The sequence below is a fragment of the Typopeltis vanoorti genome, chromosome 4 (genome assembly GCF_054136105.1).
Source record: "Typopeltis vanoorti isolate ZY-2024b chromosome 4, IOZ_Tvanoo_1.0, whole genome shotgun sequence".
Lineage (NCBI taxonomy): Eukaryota > Metazoa > Arthropoda > Arachnida > Uropygi > Thelyphonidae > Typopeltis > Typopeltis vanoorti.
Window position 1 is genome coordinate 163,007,690 of NC_143552.1, and position 18,765 is coordinate 163,026,454.

The 18,765-nt window shown below is 36.7% G+C and overlaps 1 protein-coding gene across 1 annotated transcript in view; it reads right to left on the reverse strand.

Annotated features, from left to right (window-relative positions):
* Window positions 1-18,765, reverse strand: part of LOC150107812 (transmembrane protein 134) — a 135,537-nt gene that overhangs the window by 102,554 nt on the left and 14,218 nt on the right. The window contains exon 2 of the mRNA XM_090391574.1: window positions 3,098-3,171. Within this exon, the coding sequence (XP_090247700.1) occupies window positions 3,098-3,171 (74 nt within the window). The remainder of the gene's footprint in view (window positions 1-3,097; window positions 3,172-18,765) is intronic.

An 18,765-nucleotide genomic window follows, 5' to 3' on the forward strand; every position in this document is an offset into this window, starting at 1 on the left:
TCTCCAGAACATTTTGCTATATACATGAAAACTTCAAATTCTTCCCAGTCTTCCAATGAATTATTACTTTTATGCAAAAGATACCTTTCTGGTATTTTTCTGTGCATTCCCTAAAGGTATATATACTGATTAGCTTGCAATGACTTCTTTATATTTCTTCTTTTCTAGGACTGCATCTTTAACTTCAGTCCAATATGGAATATGAAGTTCTGAGTTTTCTATCCTTGCAGACCATTTCACATGCTTCCTTAGGGAAATCTAAATGTTTTTCTCAGATTTTAACATTAAAAACTAGAACCAAACATGAACTCTTCATTTTTTTTCTCTCCAATAACATTTGTATATTTAAATCTACAGTTCACAAGTGAGAGCTGCTTGACTTTCTTGTAAAAATATTTGTACATAAAGTATAAATAAGGTAGTCATTTTTATCCTGCTCAGAATTAAATGGTGATCACTTCGTATTTCATTCAAGTCAACTACATACTATTTACAGTACTTACATAAATCTTGATCTTGAAGCAATTAGAAAATGTTACTATTAACAATAACATAGTGAATAACATTTTTCATTATAATAAATTTAGTTTAATCCTTTCAAGTTTAATTTAGTTTAATTTAATTTTAGTTTAATCCTTTATACTTCAAACATTTTTCATATTTCTTGTATATTCTCACCATACATGAATTTATGCATATCTTTATATGTGCACATTTGTAGTAGCCAGTCCTAGAAAAAGGTTTCAATCATTAGAATCAAACTGGTTGATCGAGTGGATAATATATCTGCTTTTCAACCAACAGGTTCGAATCCTACCTTGGTCATAGATGTGTATAAGTCTTCTCTGGACAAGCCTGTATAGGTCCTTGAGTTTATAAAGCTTTTCTTTTTTTTTTTTTTTAAATCTTTCTTCTGGTGGTGTAGCACTATTGAAACAAATGCCATTTTCACTGGGTTATACAACCATCTCACTGAATAAATTCAACTCCTTTAAAAACAACTGTACTTATAAACATCATGGCTAATGTCTATGCATCGAATATGGGACGATGCAAAGTTGGGACAAACCATGAAGAGTAGTGAAGATGTTGTGGCCTTACAAGAAGACTTGAATAAATTGAGTGATTGGACACAGAAATAGGGATGTAAGTTAAATGTTGCAAAATATAAGGTTTTAAAATTCAGAAAACAAAGATGGGATGCAGAATTTATGCTTGTTGAGGATATATTGTTGGAGGTGGAGGAAATAAGAGTATTGGGGGTGATAGTGGATAAAGATCTGAAATTTAGGGGCACATAGCCAAAGTTGTGAAGACAATATAAAGGCTTCTGGGAATGATGGGGAGGATATTGATGTGTAGAAGTAGGAAGATTCTTGTTCCGTTGTATAAGGCTTCGATTAGGCCACACATGGACCATTGTGCCCAGATGTGGTCACCTGGTTTTCAGAAGGATGAAGAGATGTTGGAAAGGGTCCAAAGGCGACTGACTTAGGTAGTTTCTGACCTCTGGAATGTCGAGTATGAGGAAAGATTGAGTTGAGAAGATGTAATTTGCTTCTGGTGGACAGGAGGAAGAAGGGAGATATGATGGAGACCTACAAGTTGGTAAGGGGTTGTTATAGGATCAATGGTGGAGAGGTTCTGCAGAAAATAGTGGGAGATCAGGGGAGAACCAGAGGTCATCCCTGGAAACTGTATAAAGAGGGTGAGAGAGGCAGGTTTTTTTCATGTAGAGTTGTAAATGACTGGAATGCCTTGTCTGAGAGAGTAGCGTCTGCAAGGAGTTTGAGTGTGTTCAAGACATGGTATGATGAGCTGTGTGTGTGATAAAAGGACTGAATCTTTGACTCTATGAGGTCTTGGGGTAGTAATAATAATAATAAAATATAATACTGAAACTTTCCTGTGTTACATTAATGGCAAGAAATATGTTGTTAAATCAGAGTTTCAGTTATTCAATTCATGATTCAAAAAGTTTTACTGTCAGCTCAAATTTCTCATCTCACTAATGCAGAAAGAAAATTATCTGGCTATCCAAGTGGATAGCATTTCCACTCATCAAACTAGAGGCTGCTGTGGGTTTGAATCCCACTCCAGCATGGATGTTTGTAAACATCATTAGGTGGTGGATGATTTTCAATCCTAGTGCAAAGCCTCTATCCTGCTTATTATTATTATATAGGTATTTCCATGGGGGTCAGGACTCATTGCAGAAGATCCATATTCACACAACACCTATCATACCTCTCCTTAAATTCATTCTCTGACAAAGCACTCAACTACTTCTGACTACCCATTCACCATTCTCTAAGCAAAAATTGTAGTCCTAACACCCTTGCTAACCACTCTTACACATTTCCATGGATGACCCCTCATTCTTTCCTTTCCTGCCATATAATGAAAAAAGTCTTCAGTATCAATCCTATAAAATCCCTTTAATAACGTATATGCTTCTATCATGTCTTCTCTTTTTCACTTATCAGCTAGTTTTTCAAGATCACTGAATTTCAATCTTCATTGAGAGCATTCCATACCTGCCACAATCTCTGTCACTTTCTCTCCACCACTTCCCGAAGTGCATCACCTTACACCTGAGCACATTAAAGTAGCAACCATTTATCTTTGCCCATACTGTTAGTCTATTTAAGTCATCCTGTAGAATCTCTACATGGCCTTCAATTACTATCACTTTTCACAGTTTTGCATCAGCAGCACATTTCCTTTATCACTGATGCATAAATTAAACAACAGGGGGACCAAGTATTGTGGTGCACCACTAGTCATTTGCCTTTTCCTGGACTGATCTCCTCCATAAACCACTCTGATATTTATCCCTCTAATCCACATCAAATTTGTATCCAACCTCAAACTTATTGGAAAGCCTGAAATGGCTTGAATAAGTTCAATGTTTGTTCTCTAGAGCAAATAATTCTTGGATTATCTAACCCTTATCCCAATCAAAGACCTAATATCCCAACTTTTCACTGCAGATGACTATCATAAAAAGAAGATATAAAATTCTTTAGTTATTGATAGGCAAAATAAAACAAATTTTATAATTCTACATGGCTTTTATAATTTATAAAGAACTTACCCAGACTTAACATCAAATTTTTCTGTATTACATGCATCACTGTGAATCAGAGAATCACTATCCTTTGAGAGACTCTATAAATAAATAATATGTATTATTTTATATTATACAAACTACCGTGGTGGTTTACAATTATGCAGAACATATAAATTATATTCAGAAGTGACAAATTTGCAATCCCAATAAACTGATAAGGTTTACTGAAGTGCAACTTAGGTCTGGTCATCTTTCCACAATCTATATCAAATTAAATAAGATTTCATAGTCAGTATCTCAGGTTTTTGATTCCATAAGAGGTTGAAAGAATCTCTATTTCTTTAAAATAACTGTAGAGCTATAGTAACTAGCATGGCATCAGAGAGTAACAAAATTTCAGTAATGATATTAACCAAAAGGCCAGTGATAAGGTGGGATTTAGCATCCTCCTACAGAATATACGAATTCAATGAATCTGAATTCACAGAATTTAAAGATACTTTTTTTTAATAATACAATTTGTTTAATAATGTTCGTAAGTAGTCATCTACATGTAGCACTGAATTAGAAACTTTTATGCAGATGCACATAAGCATCACTTACACAGCATATATACAAAATACTTGGCCATGTGAGTCACCATGTGTTCTAAGCAACTATTTAAGAATGCAGTTCGTCAGTAATTATCAGTGTTGATCACTATGAGAAAAACAAAGGATCTTTCAGAGTTCGATAAAGGACTCATCATGGGTCCCATCTGGCTGGAGCCAGATGGGCACAAAATGTTACAGAATTTAAAAATTTTCTATCTATACATTTTTTATAGGTTACTATTTTAAAATCACTCATCATGATGAAATAATTTAGTTACCGATTTAAAACATTTTACAAAGTTATATTTTAATGGCATACTACACTACTATGTTCCACAGCATTTTGATGATATCTCATGCCTCCTTTGGTTTCCTTACTTTTTTTTTTTTTAAAGTATTTTCCCAACCATTCATCATGAGTAAAAGAATTTGTGAGCAAAAAAGTGGAAGTGCAAAAATTATTTGAAAAGTAATGTCACTGGAAGAAAAACTTGAAATAATAAAGCAAAATGTACAAGGCGGGTCTCCAGAGCAAAGATGACGAGAACACAAAAATGGGTGAATCCAGTGAATCAACTATATGAGCAATTTTAAGCAAAGCTGCTGAATACAAAGAGAAAGGTAAGGCTGCTTCAAGTTCATCATGTTGAAATCCTTGAAATAATGGTTGAATTAGAGAGACTTCTTTCTACATGGATCGAAGACTGTAACCAAAAACGGATCCTGCTAAGCATTGACCTTATTAATCAAAAGCATTAAGTCTCTTTGCAACCGTTAAAGAAAGGGCTATTAATGATGAAAAAGAAGAATTCCACGCTAGTGCTGGGTGGTTTGAGCGTTTCAAAAAGAGAAATAATCTACATAATGTTCTATCAATAGCAAAGCTAAGCTGCAAGTGCAGATAAGGAGGTGGCTGCAAATTATCCAGAGATTTTTGAAGAAAATTGTGGAAGAAGGGGCTATTGTGACCAACAAATATTTAATGTCAATGAAACAGTCCTTTTTTGGAAGCAAATGCCTTCCAAGACTTTTCTGGCCAAATCAGAGAAATCTTGGTCTGGTTATAAAGTCGCAAAGTCGAATGAAATTACTGCTAGCAACATGCGAGTCATTTGGAAGCACATTCTTCCTCATTGTGCTTAGAGGCTTTTCAAACGAATCTAAGTTAGTTAAATCTCATTCTGAGAAACTGAGTGATTCTGACCTGCTAAATTTAGATGCACAGCAGGAAGATCATGAAGAATATGAAAAAAAATTAAATCACTGACAAACCCAAAGAGATTTCACAGAAACAAATTGAAATTTTTTGTACAATCAAAGTTTTTAAGCAGCAATGGTTTGAGGCTGACCCTGTTGAAGAGATAAGCAGTAAAATTTGCAGAAGTAGTAGACGTGGCAATAGGGTCATACCTCCAGTTGTATGAAAAAAGGAAAAAACAGAATGCTAGTTAAACTACGTTAGCTCAATTCTTTGTTAAGTAGAATAATAAATTTATATTCTGGATATGTTTTATTTTCTTTCAGCTTCATGATTTTCCTTTAACTAGGCCCTGAGAAATCTCTAATTCTTTTATAAAAAAAAAAAATTAAGAGTCAAAAAAGAAATTCCAAAAAAAAAAAAAAAATCAGCTAACACCTTTTTATTCCCATATATATAGGGAGTAGGCGAGGCCGTTTTTAGCCCTATCTAACTTTTGGAGACTGAGTGGGCAGTTCAATCTCCACTGGTACTCAATCAGAGGTAGCTGGCCCAAGGCTATCACTAATTAAGAGGCACGCAGTGAAGAGTGAACGGCTCAACAAGTGCTGCCATCTCGTGGTCCCTAACCCTAACAATCGTATTTAATGTCCGAAACAATGTGGGTTCTATGGTCGATTTTCTTGAGTTTACGGGACGAAAAACCAGAGTTTCTGGAAGAAAGAACACCCACTTGCCCATGCCATAGATCGACTAACTCGGGAACCGGTCAAAAAAAGGCTTAGAAAAATTTCCTCTAGTTGCCAACTAGACTCGAAATCAAGTCTTCCTTCATGCGGCCAAGTGCCCTGGTGTGCAAACGCCACATCCACTGAGCTACACAGGCTCTCGAGGAACGGATTATACTTTTGCCCATAGATTATTATATTTGATTAGTGCCTTTTTGATTAATGCACCTGTTTTAAAGAACGCATTAGGTGCATTAATCGAGAGATTGCTGTACTTAAAAATAGCAGTGATAAGAAACTATACTAAAGGTGAGGAAGTTAAATAGGTTTGGGATGAAATACTGGCTGTTTTGAATTATGGGTGAGGCAATGAGGCCAGTGCATTATGTCTGTTAACTGTATGTATTCCTCTTTTTGATTTGCACATTTTGCAGGATGAAAAATCCAATTTTCCTGGAGAAAAGCCCTGCCATTTCCATATAATGCTGGTTAACCACTTACTGGAGGGCTGAAGTGGCTTGAAAAAGTGTCATGTTTGGTCTCTAGAATGAGGTTTCTGGACTATAAAAAAATAAATAAAAAAATACAAAAACTATATAAAAATAGAAAATCTCCATTAACCTGCTCACAGTAGGAATATCCTATAGGTTTACAAAATATCTTTTTTTTGGGTAGGATCCACATTAAAATAAACTCACCTTTCTTTAAAAAGTTCTTGTAAAGGTTCTTCATATCCTAGACAGGATTTACCGAGTCTTTCCAACCATGACTAAGAAGATCAACAGAAAGGAATTGCAATCAAGAAAAGGCAGTGAAAGATGTATGAAAAGGGAGAATAGACAGCAGCTGGAAGGTAACAAGTACAGCAAAGACAAGGGAAGCTGAAATATCAGAGGAGACTAGCAGTTTGGATCAAGGAAAAATCTCAGGGTATTCTTTTGTTATGTCACTAGAAACAGCTGTAGCGAATAACCTTGCTGGATAGAAAAGGTGATCTAATGATGGGTGAAGATGAGATAGTAGAATTGCTTAATGATCAGCAGCAGAGTTTCTCATTCTAATTGAACAGGCTTTATCCAAAGAGAAGGGATAAAACAATACATTATTTGCAATATTAAGTACTGTGAATAACTTGCTATACATTTTTTTAAGTTTCAAAGGAATCGTTAACACCACTGACCTGGACAAGTTAATAAAACTCTTGCAATCAAGTCTCTTGGGAACTGATACATATTAAGATTTTAAAAAAAAGTGTAATTGCATAAAGGTAGTGCTAAATGGAAGCATCAGGATATAAATGAGAATGTGCAAGGGTATTGGCAACCCCTCTGAGTAGGCTCTTTAAGTCAGTTCTAGTAGAGAGCAGAAAGCAGAAAGAGGGCAAAATAATTCCCTTGCATAAGGGAGGTTCTAAGACTACGGTAGCAAATTATATACCAATCAGTATCTCAGGCATGATGGTAAAAGTACTGTACTTTGTGAAGGGGGCCATGTCTTAGTAATTTACTAACTTTTCATAATAGAGTAACAGCTGAGTTGGACAAAGGAAATGGCTACAAGATTATTCTGCTGGATTTTGCAAAAGCATCTGACAGAATACCACATGGAACTCTGCTAAGAGCAAATTAGAACAAATGGTGACTGATATGACACTGGTTATGTGGATGAGAGGGTGGCTGCTGGAAAGATATCAAAAAGTGGTATATGGAGGGATAGAATCAAGGTGAAATCAAGTGACTAGTGGTGTGCTGCAAGGTTCACTGCTGGGACCACTACTGTTTAATTTATACATAAATGATATAGGAAATAACTTGAAAGGGAATATTCAGTTGTTCACCAATGATGCAAAATTAAATATAGAGCTTGCAGGACAATTTAAACAGGCTGTCAGTATGGGCAAAAGATAATGGGTATCAATTTAATGTGGAGAAATATAAAGTTATGCATTTGAGGATAAACAGATTACCAGCTATGTATCATACTGATGGAACTGTATTACATGAATTACTGTATTAGAGAATTAGGTGTGGTGGTAGACAGAGAGTTAAAGTTCAGAGGACATCTATGTGTTAAGGCTATCATGAGTTTATGGGACATATTGCTAAGGTAGCCCATAAGATCACTTGGCTATTAAAGAACACACTAACAAGTAGAGATAAGGATGTTGTTATTCCTCTTTATAAGGATAAGTCCACATCTGGATTAATGTGCTCAGGTCTGGTCTGGTTTTCTTGGGGATGAGGAAGAGGTGGAGAAGATTCAGAGACACATGACTAAGATGGTGAGTGGTCTGTCGAATGTTCCCTATGAGCAGGGGTGGCTTGTGCATAGGCATTGCAAAACTGCAGAACCCATAGTTTTTCTCGATATATAAATATATTTATTAATTAATTTATATTTGCTTGTAATATTTAATGTCATCATTAGCAATCCTATACAAGTCTCTTATTTTGTATAAAAAATAACAAAAATCCATCTTATAGCACTTAGGAGGGCGAAGGATGCTAGCAGCACTGTGTTTACCACAGTGTCATATTGCTAGTATTTGCTACACGCGCAAGAATATACACGTCATAGTGAGATGCGAGCTATTAGCGTAATGCACCACTGTCCGTCGCACAGTTCCACTGTTGTTTATATGCAGTTTGCGCCAGTAGTAGGGTGTTTGTAGTGCTTATCGTGTTTACTCCGTCTCTTTAAATATTTGGACATTACAATTAAAGAATTTAATTGTAATGTCCAAAAACTGTAAATTCATTTCTTTAATTACAATTAAAGGAATGGATTTTATTTTTAAGTAATTTTGAATTATACTAAACTGTATAATTTTATTGGTAATAAACAATATTTTTTCATGTTTAATTTTTTTTTTAAATTTTTACCATAATTTTGATATTTTATCCAAACACGTATACGCTGTACTTACAGTGTGCATGTATATTTCGAAATTGCAGCACCCCCACGATTTCAAGCCACGAGCTGCCACTGCCTACGAGGATAGATTGAGGATGTGTGGACTGCAGAAGTTGGTTGACAGGAGGAAAAGGGAGGATATGATAGAAATGTTTAAGTTGCTTAAAGGGCTTTATTGGATTGATGCAGGGGAAATGTTTAGCACTCTGCTAGAGGGGCCATAACAAGAGGTCATCCCTGGAATTTGAATAAAAGTATGTTGGAAGTTTTTCCTACTTGGTTAGACTATGATAAGTTTAGTTTAATCCTTTATTCAAGTGTAAGCAAGCAAAGTTTGTGCCTGAAGATACTTCAGGTGCAAACTTTGTTTGCTTACACTTGGATAAAGGATTAAACTAAATTTATTATATTAATGAATAAAGGTATGGCTAGTAGTGGTGTGAGGACTAGATTTTTTGTTTGGAGAATTGTGAATGAGTGGAATGGGTTGCCAGAGTCAGTTGTGTTTTGTCTGTGAATGGGTTCAAGAAATATGATAGATTGTAGATTGTGTGGATAGTTTGGGTCTCCCGCAACAAGTCTTTGGACTCCGTTGAGGTATCTGTACAATAATAATAATAAAGCAATCTGCATTTCTTCAGTAGTAATTAAGATTTTGGAAAAAATTAAAATCAACTGTATATATACATGAAAGGACAGTAAGGATGAGATTCTTTATAGAGGCTGCATGGAGATTGAGATTAAAGGACAATGTTTTAATAAACTCTCACATTTCATACGTTCATAAGAATGTATGAAATATTTTTGTAGAAAACAGACCTTATTCTCATGAGCTGTTGTCTGAAGTTGGAACTTGTCTATTATTACTGAAAATTTTAAACATTACTAATTATTTTTAATAATGATTTTCAGTAATAACTGAAACTCCAGCTCAATATCAGCAGAGTTCAAGACTGGCACCATCAAACAAAAAGCATAATAGAAAAGAAACAATGGAATGAGCAGATTTGGATAAGTACCCTATAGACATAATAGATGTCTATATGTTACCAAAACAAAGAAGAGAAAATTAGATTGTTCTAAGCCAAAAAATAATGATACTTGAAAAGGAGTAGTTATAGTAATACAATAAATATGACAATCTTTCTGAACAGCAAGCAATATCAAGTAGAGTAATAGAATAAATACTAGAAGAGGAAATACAATGAGCATTTTTTGAGGCATTAGAGAAGGCAGCTGACACAGAGAAATAGGAAAAGTTGATCCTTGGATATCTAAACAGCAGAGTAAGAAATTACTACCAGACATACAGAAATGAGAAATGTTTGGGGAAAATTAGGAAAGAAAAGAGAAAAGCTAATAATAATGGTACACACTTGCTGGTTTTCTGTTCAGGGTATGGAAGAGTCATTACTAACACTGCTTAAAGATATTCACATGGAGAGAAGACAAGAAATATGGAACCTCATTCACTATATTGTTGACAGTAATATTTTCACGATGGTTCAAGACAAAACAGTATACAGAGAATCTGAAATAGCAAGTAATTACCATATAGATTTCAGCAGGATAAAATCGAATATCATTATGAAAAGAAAAGTCTGCAAGAAAGTTTTAAAAAGAAACAAAAGATGAAGAGCTTTTAGAGATGAATTATAGACTCAAATACACACACAAGTTTAAAAACAAGTTTTAATGCAAGAAACTGAGCAATAGACCTTAAAGAAAACATTGACTGATCAGTTATTAAAACATATGATGAAGTTGTCTACAAAATAGAAAAATTAAAATTCTATGCTGGATTCATGAAGTTAAAGAGGCAGTCAAGGAAAAAAAAAACATAAAATTCATGACAATTAGGTAAGCACATGTTCCGAGAAAATAGAGCAAAAAATGTATGCAAGTGAGGCAATGTGTAAAAGCAGCTAAACAAAAGTCATGGGAAGACTTTGAAAAGAAGGTGGCAAAATAATCTGGAGAATATTAAAAAATCTCTTAGAAATGGAGGAAAGAGTACCTGCAAAAGAATCAGAGATGACAGAGGGTTGGCCACTAGGTGGCAAAGAGAAAGCTGTGTTCGTCGAAATCACTGTGAAAAGATAAGTTTAAATTTTGAATTTGTGTTATTTTATGGCAATAGTTATTTTAAATATTGTTGTATGATAGTTGTGATCAGATGGTGGTGTTCAGTGTAGTTATAATTCTGTATTTATATTTTTCGTGTGCAGCTTTGGACATGAGCAAAATGGTAGTGAAACGTAAGATAGTGTGCAAAAGACGAATGCAAGTGGGCACAGACATTTCGAAAATGGTGAGATGTTGCAAATGTGGTATGTATGGTTGGAGAGAGACTAAAGATTTTTTGGTGGAGAGGAAAAATAAGAGAGATGAGAGTTTGGGTGTGCAAGAAGTGCAGCATACTTATGGATTAATGAGCTACTGTCTATGTTTATGAGATATCATTGAATGTAAGTAGCAGCAAGCAAAAGATCGTGGATGTAGGCTACAGGAGTAAGTGGAGATGATGGTATGGCCGAGTGCTTGAATGGTAACGGTATGGCAGTGTGCATAAATGAGAGCTAGTTAGCGGTGGCGAGCAGTAACACAGTGGACGTGCAAGGCAGTGAAAATGCGATTTGTGTAAATGGCACTGAAACACTAATTCAAGATATGAAATCAGAGTTGGCAAAGATGAGACAAGAGATTAAATGTATAAGGAATGAACTGAGGAGAATTACAGATTTGCATGGGAATGTGAGGAAGAATGAGATGAAAGACTTTAGAGTGGCAATGTATGGAGATTCGATAATAAGAGATGTGGTGAATGAAAAGGTGCAAAAGGTCTGTTTTCCAAGAGGTAGAATGAGTAAGGTGGTTGAAGCATTGGATAAGAGAAGTACACAAGCAAAAGATTGGTAGTGGTAGTTGGCACGAATCATCTGACTGACAGCAAGAAGAAAGTAAGGAGGGATGTCATGAAGCTGTTAAGGAGAGTGAAAGATAAGTGTGGTAGGTGAGATACTCAGTGTGTTGCCCAGGTATGATGATGAGTTGAGAAGGCTAGAAGGAACACAGAGTGAACAGGCAAACAGGGGATACTGCACAAAAAGTGTAAATGATGGTTTCAGGTGTAGATGCATGAGTGTGTAAGAAAGGATTAAGATAGTTGAGGTTGTGGAGGTGACAGGTCTAGGTGTAACATCAGTGATGACAGGACAGCAGGGAAGTGGAGTTAGTGGGACATCATACCTAAAGAAACAGAAATGAGCTACAATCTATGTTTACAAAATGCTAGAAGTATTTGAAACAAGGGGAATGAAATTGTAGCATTGAGAGTTAATTCATCCCAAAATTGTTAGTATAAGTGAGACATGGATGTAAAAGGATGACAATCTGACAGGAATAGAGATGATGGCAGAGGAGTTGTAAACATCTAGGGTGGAGATGCCAGGAGCAAATATTGACAGTGGTTTTTGAGCAGTATGGTGTGAAGTGGAGGTGGATAGGATGAAATGTTTAGTAAGAGTGTTGCTATAGACTTGGTAATGTAGAAGAAAGTAAGAAGGAAATGTTTAGACAAATCAGTCTGGCTAATAAGAAAAGGGTGATCATTATGGGCAAGTTCAATTACGGTAATATAGACTGGAATGAAGAGACAGAATCAGGAACCAAAGAGAATAGGTTTCTGGAGTTTTTAAGGGATAACTACCTTAATCAATACATAACAGTGGCCACATGTGGATCGAAAGTCTTGGATTTGATTATCTCATCAGAAGACATTGTTGTAAATGAAGTGTTACGTTATACTACAGTTGATGGAAATGATCATCACTTGGGTGGTTGCCAGCCATATCAGGACTTTTATAAGAAAGAGTTATGTGTGGAACTATAAGGCAGGTGATTATGGCTAACTCAGGAGGCAGCTTGCAGCGATATCATGGAAGAGAAACTACATGGGTAGGAAATCAATGCTGCTTAGTCTCTATGCAGAATTATCTGGTAGAGGCAATGACTGAGTGTATTCCGAAGGGCAGGAGATTAAATAAGTTAGGTGTAAAATTGACTAAAGAGGTGAAGCATGCAATCTGGAAGAAAAAGGTATTGTCAAGGTGGCACAAGATGAGTGGAAATAATCAGTTACATGAGGTGAGGAGTTCAAAGAGCAAGTAAGGAAAGTGACTCGCTTAGTAAGGGTAGCAAAAGTGCAGTATGAGCAGCAGTTAGCAAATGACACTGTCCGTGCAGTTAGCCTAGTGACTTTTCGCTTCACAACCATATGTCTGGGGAAGGAGTGTCCTAGGTTTGATTCCTGTTGACGACGTGAGGAGCTTAAGGATCTTCCTCAGCCATAGTCAAGTTAGCTGGTCATGGGCGTGGACAGCAGGGTTTTCGCACCAGTTTATCTGAGGTTTTTCATCCCACAAGCAGACAAACTGGTCCGTGAACACACACGGATTACAGTCAGTAATATTGATCCAGCCATAGGCCTGATTCGTCAGCTATGTCGGTCTGGAGCCTGGATAAAATTTGGGGGATTGAGATGGTCCTATACCTTCCCGTAAAAGGGACTCACCACCGTTGTATTGTCATATGAAACTAACTAACTAGAAAATGACACTAAAAGAAATCCTAGGAAGTTTTTTCCATGTGACCAGTAGAAGGAAAAATGATTATGGGAAGATGATGTTGGTCAGTGTTAATGTGATAAACAATGAGGAGGATATAGTACAGTTGTTGTTAAATAAGCAGTTTAAGTATCCCATCCTTGTGATTGTAACATAATTCAGAACTTGAGAGCAGTGCAAATTGGAAAGGAACCACTGACGATGATTAAGCAGGAGGTATATGAGAAATTGAGTAAACTTGATGTCAACAAGGCCATGGGACTTGATGATATATATTATCATCAAGTCAGTAATACCATGTGTCTTGAGGGAATGTTCCAGGGAGTTAACAGCACCTTTAATGAACATTTTCAACATGAGTCTCAGATTAGCCCAGGTCCAAAAGGAATGGAAAGATGGCAAAATTGTTCTGCTTCATAAAGGAGGTGATAAATCTAATGCTTCGAATTACAGACCAATCTGCTTGACTGGAGTTGTGGTCAAGGTGTTGGAGAAGCTAGTGAGGACAAGGATTCAGAACTAGGCAGACAGTAGAAGAATTCTCTTTAATGGACAGCATGGGTTTGCTAAAGGAAGATGTTTTAGCAATCTGCTTATTTATAACAGGGTGACAAATCTACTGGATAAGGAGGATGCACATACAGTAGTACATTTAGATTTAGCAAAGGCTTTCGATAGATTACCACATGACAAACAAGTAGATAAATTGGAACAGATGGGGTTGGATACTAGATTAGTGTTTGATTGGAGATTGGCTGTCTCACAGGCAGGAATCAACAGGTTATATATGGAGGGAGTGATAGCCCAGAAGAGGAAAGTCACTAGTGACATGCTCCAGGAGTGTTTTGGGACCATTGTTATTTAATTTGTATGTAAAAAGACATTGGAAAGGGCTTAAATGGTGATATACAGTTGTTTGCAGATGATGCAAAGTTGGAGAGAGAGTTATAAGAAGTAGAACAGAAGTTGTAGCTTTGCAAGAGAACCTAAATACAAGGATGGTCTGAAAAGTTCTCGACCTAACAATGAAAAAAGGAATTTTTTTTAAAGTTATTTTTCAACATAATCTCCCTTAAGACTAATACGTTTATTCTAGCGATGCTCCAGTGCCATTATCCTGTCACTGTACTGGTTCTCAATAACATCTACAAAATACCCCTCTACAGCTGCAATCACCTTGAAAAAAAACGAGGAAGAGTTTTAGTTTTGGGAAGAGATAGAAGTCAGAGGGAGCCAAATCTGGGGAATACGGTGGATGTTCCAACAATTCATAGTGCAGATCCCTTACTTTTCTCATTGCCAAAACACCTTTGTGGGCAGGTGCACTGTCCTGATGAAAGATGATTTTTTTTCCTTCTTCTGTGAACCGGGTCTTTTCTCATGAATTTTTTCATCTACTCTTAAAAGATAGGAATAATATTCCCCAGTTATTGTTTTACCCTTTTCAAGATAGTTAATAAATAGAATGTCTTTAGCATCCCAAAACACTGATGCCATGACCTTTCCTGCTGATGGAACCGACTTTGTTTTCTTTGCTGCTGAACAACCAGCTTCTGTCTACTGATTTGACTGCTGTTTGGATTCTGGTGGACAATGGTGAATCCAAGTCTCATCCATAGTAATTAATTGACAAGCAAAATCAGTTTTTTTCTTGTTAAAATGCTCCAGGCACTGTTCAAAGATTTTCATCAAAGTGCATTTTTGATTTGCTGTGAACAAGTGCAGCACCCAACTTGCACAAAGCTTTTTCATTTGCAATTCCTCATGTAAAACATATCCTACACATTCTTTTGAAATGCCTATAGTCTCAGCAATTTCACACACTTTAACTTGCTGGTCATCCAATACCATATCTTGCACTTGATCAATGATTTCTGGTGTTGTTATACTCTTTGGACGTCCTTCACGTGGACCATCTTCAAGGCTGGTACGGCCACATTTAAACTCAGCAGTCCATTTCTTAATTGTCAAAAAAGGAGAAGAGTGTCCATAAACTTTTATGAACTTCGAATGAATTTCTTTTGGTGTTAAACCTTCTTTTACAAAGAATTTTACAACCACATGATACTCAATTTTATCCATTTCGAAGGATACAGACAACACTTTTGTTTCAGCCAGCTGTATAAAACAAACTACTTGATAGAATGACTTGCGATTTCACATGGATGCTTATGACAGATGTACGAACTTTGCAAATAAAAATCTTGCTGAAAGCGTTGCCATCTATGGTCGAGAACTTTTCAGACCACCCTCGGAAGTTGTCTGAATGGGTGAGTGTGGGGGGGGATGTCAGTTTAATGTTACAAAGTGTAAAGTTTTAAAATTTGGGAAGCAAAGATGGGATGCAGAGTTATAGGATTGGTGGGGATATTTTGGAGAAGAAGGATTTGGTGGTTGTGGTGGATAGAAATTTGAAATTTCATGTACATTTTGCTAAAATTGCGAGGACAACACAGCAGATTATGCAAATGATGCGAGGAACACTGATGTGTAGAAGTAAAAATATTTTGATTCCATTGTACAAGAATTGGATCAGGCCACATATGAATTACTGTGCATAGATTTAGTTGCCAGGCTTTCAAAAGGATAATGAGATGTTAGAAAGGGTCCAGAGATGATTGACTAAGTTGGTTTCTGCCATCTGAAATATGAGGACAGATTGAGAGAATGCAAATTAAATGGATAGAACTAACAGGTGAGACATGATCTAGACATATAAGCTGGTAAGGGATAATTACCATATTTAACGTGGATGAGATTTTTGATTGAATATCTGGAGACAGGGGAGAACGAGAGGCCATCCCTGGAAGCTGTATAAAGTGGGTGTGAGGAGTAGAATTTTTGCATGAAGAGTGGTGGGTGACCGACCTGCACTTCCTGAGAGTGTGGTGAGTGCAGGGACAGTGAATGCATTTAAGTCGAATTACAATTAGCTGTGCATGTGAGAATAGGAACTCCCATGATGAGTTTCTTGACTCCATGGAGGTCTGTTGATGATGATAATAATAATAATAATAATGACAAACTTGGCATGAAAACTAAACTAAACATGAAAACTTCTTTTACAGCAATTAATCTGAAAAAATGCTAAATGAAAAACAGTGACAGCAAGTGATAGAAAGCATTCAAGAGGAATGCAAACAGGAGTGCATATCAATACCTGAGGTAGAAAAAGCCATCAAAAACTGAAATGTGGAAAGGCAGCTGGAGTATATGATATTTCACCAGAAATGATTAAATATTATTATTACATGACACCAAGGAGCCCAAAAACTCATCGAGGGAGGATACCTGCTCTAGAACTCTGTCTCCAAGACTTAATTGACCGGCTGCAGCGAACTGCCATTACCATCATCATCATCTACACCAATGGCATCTACTGCCCACCACCACTAGTATTTTTTGTCTGTAAATTGTGTGTTCTCAAGGTCTGTATGGGGAATGAAAAACCCTGCTACCTCCGCAGAAGATCGGCTTACTCACTTTCAATTGAAAAAACCCATATAAAGATTCCTCTTGTCATGACGAAAACCAAACTTAGGTTTTTTTTCCAACTGAAGGGCACTACATATTGTGATTCTTCCAATTGTGCTATGGAGGCACTTATATAAAGCATAAAAGTTTTACAGTGAATACACCGCGTAATTCAGGGGAATTTCACTACAGAGTGTTTCTAGATTTTATGCAAGCATAAAATCTTGCATAAAATCTTGAGGAAAGGCTAAGAAAATTATAGGAGGGAAGTTTGGTGAAGAACAAGCTGGCCAAATAAAGGTTGATAGAATCAGATTTTGACTTTAAGGCATATAGGTGAGAAATCATAGAAATATGACAAGGATCTATAATTAAGTTTTGTAGATCTTGGAAAAGGCACATGATAGGGTTCAAGAGAAAAGCAGTTTAAAACACTATTATATGGTGTCATATGGTGTCCTCTTCCTATTATGGATTATAGGACAAGTGGCCCGTTCCGTTCTCATGGCATCGCTTTCTTGGTCTTCCATTCTTCTTTTTCCATTTATTTTATATCCATATAGTATTTTTGGCAGTTTGCTATTGCTTATATTTACTTATATCTAGTCTAATTATAAATAGTTACAACTTCGATTGCACATAAAAACCATTAATCTATCAGTAAATCATTCACAGCTTTGCTTTCAGCAAACTACATGTATAAAGTGCATAAAGCAGCACTCAATGCTCAAAATATCCTCGTTTTGCCTTCACACACCTGAAGTCTTGTAAGGCCACATATCAATGGCAGAATGCACAACATCAGATGGAAACACTGCCACTGCTTGTTTCAAATCCACCTTCTGGCTGGCAATGCTGAGGTGTCATTTTTTGCAGGCTACCTCTCTCAAGCTCCAACTACAATTTGATTCAGATCAGGACTTCCAGATGGCCAATCAGATGGTGATGTGCAATCATGCACATTTGCCTCCAACCAATGTTGTGTGGTCCTTCCCTTGCATGCAGAAACTGAGTCATGTCAGACGGTCCACTGCCCACCAGGAAACAAGGTGTTGTTCAGGGCCATACCACAAGTTCCAGCACAGTGTTTTAACAGAGGTTTTGATCCCTTTCTTGCAGAAATGCAACTTGGATACCCCCCCCCCACACACACACACGGTCACCCCTGCCAAACCATCACTGATGCAAGGTGATGACCTCTCTGAATCTTGGGTGCTATGGTACATGCTGTGCAACCATCCTAGGCATTTCATCAGGAAATATGTCCTGGATGGCATATCATTTAGGCACTTAAACAACCCTTCAATAGTGAAATAAATTCTTCTCATCTGTGAAGAGGATATTTCTATGTCTGTTGTTTGCATGCTGCTGGAGAAGTGCCTTTGATTTTATTACCTTCTACTACATAAGCTGTAATGTTAGGAAGTGTCCAGCAGAAAAACGATAGGCTCTCACCCCCAGGTCATCATTCAGTATATGTGACATCGTTCTCTGTGAAATGTTCATCTCTCTCACGATATCACTTTCTACATTCTCACAAGATTAAGGCAGATGCATGCCATTACAGCCCTTACAAGCTGTCCTAATGCAACATGGTCAACCTGTTCTTTGGCAGTCAGATATTTTATGTCTTCTGTATAGTTATAACAGTTAATAGTCCAATGATACAAACATCCTACTGATCCCAAGTATTTTTAGCATGTTGAAAATAACAGCTCTGGTGGCTGCATTCAAACCTTGTGAAGTGCTACTACAGCTACACAGTTCTCTCCACTGCTTATTAACCCATACAGCTAGACAACTCTCTCTCTACTGATAAACATGCAAATGTTAGCTGTGCACAGAGCCACTAACAAAATTTTCAGAACAATTCTGTGAGCAGTGCAGGAGTGTATGGAAGTTATAACAGTATTTATGACAAGACTGTGTAGTGGTAAATTAGTTTTATATTCCAGGATTGTAAAATTTCTTAATTTTTTTATGGTCTCACTTATAAGGTGTAAATGGGACATCATGCTGAGCAAATACATGGAAAATATTTAAAGGCAATATCATAAGGGACTTTGTGGCATGCAGTACTTGCGGCATGTATGCGTCTCGGGAATTAGATATGTGGCTTGTGAAAGAGAGCAGAGAGCGTATGTGCGCAAAATGCAGGCAG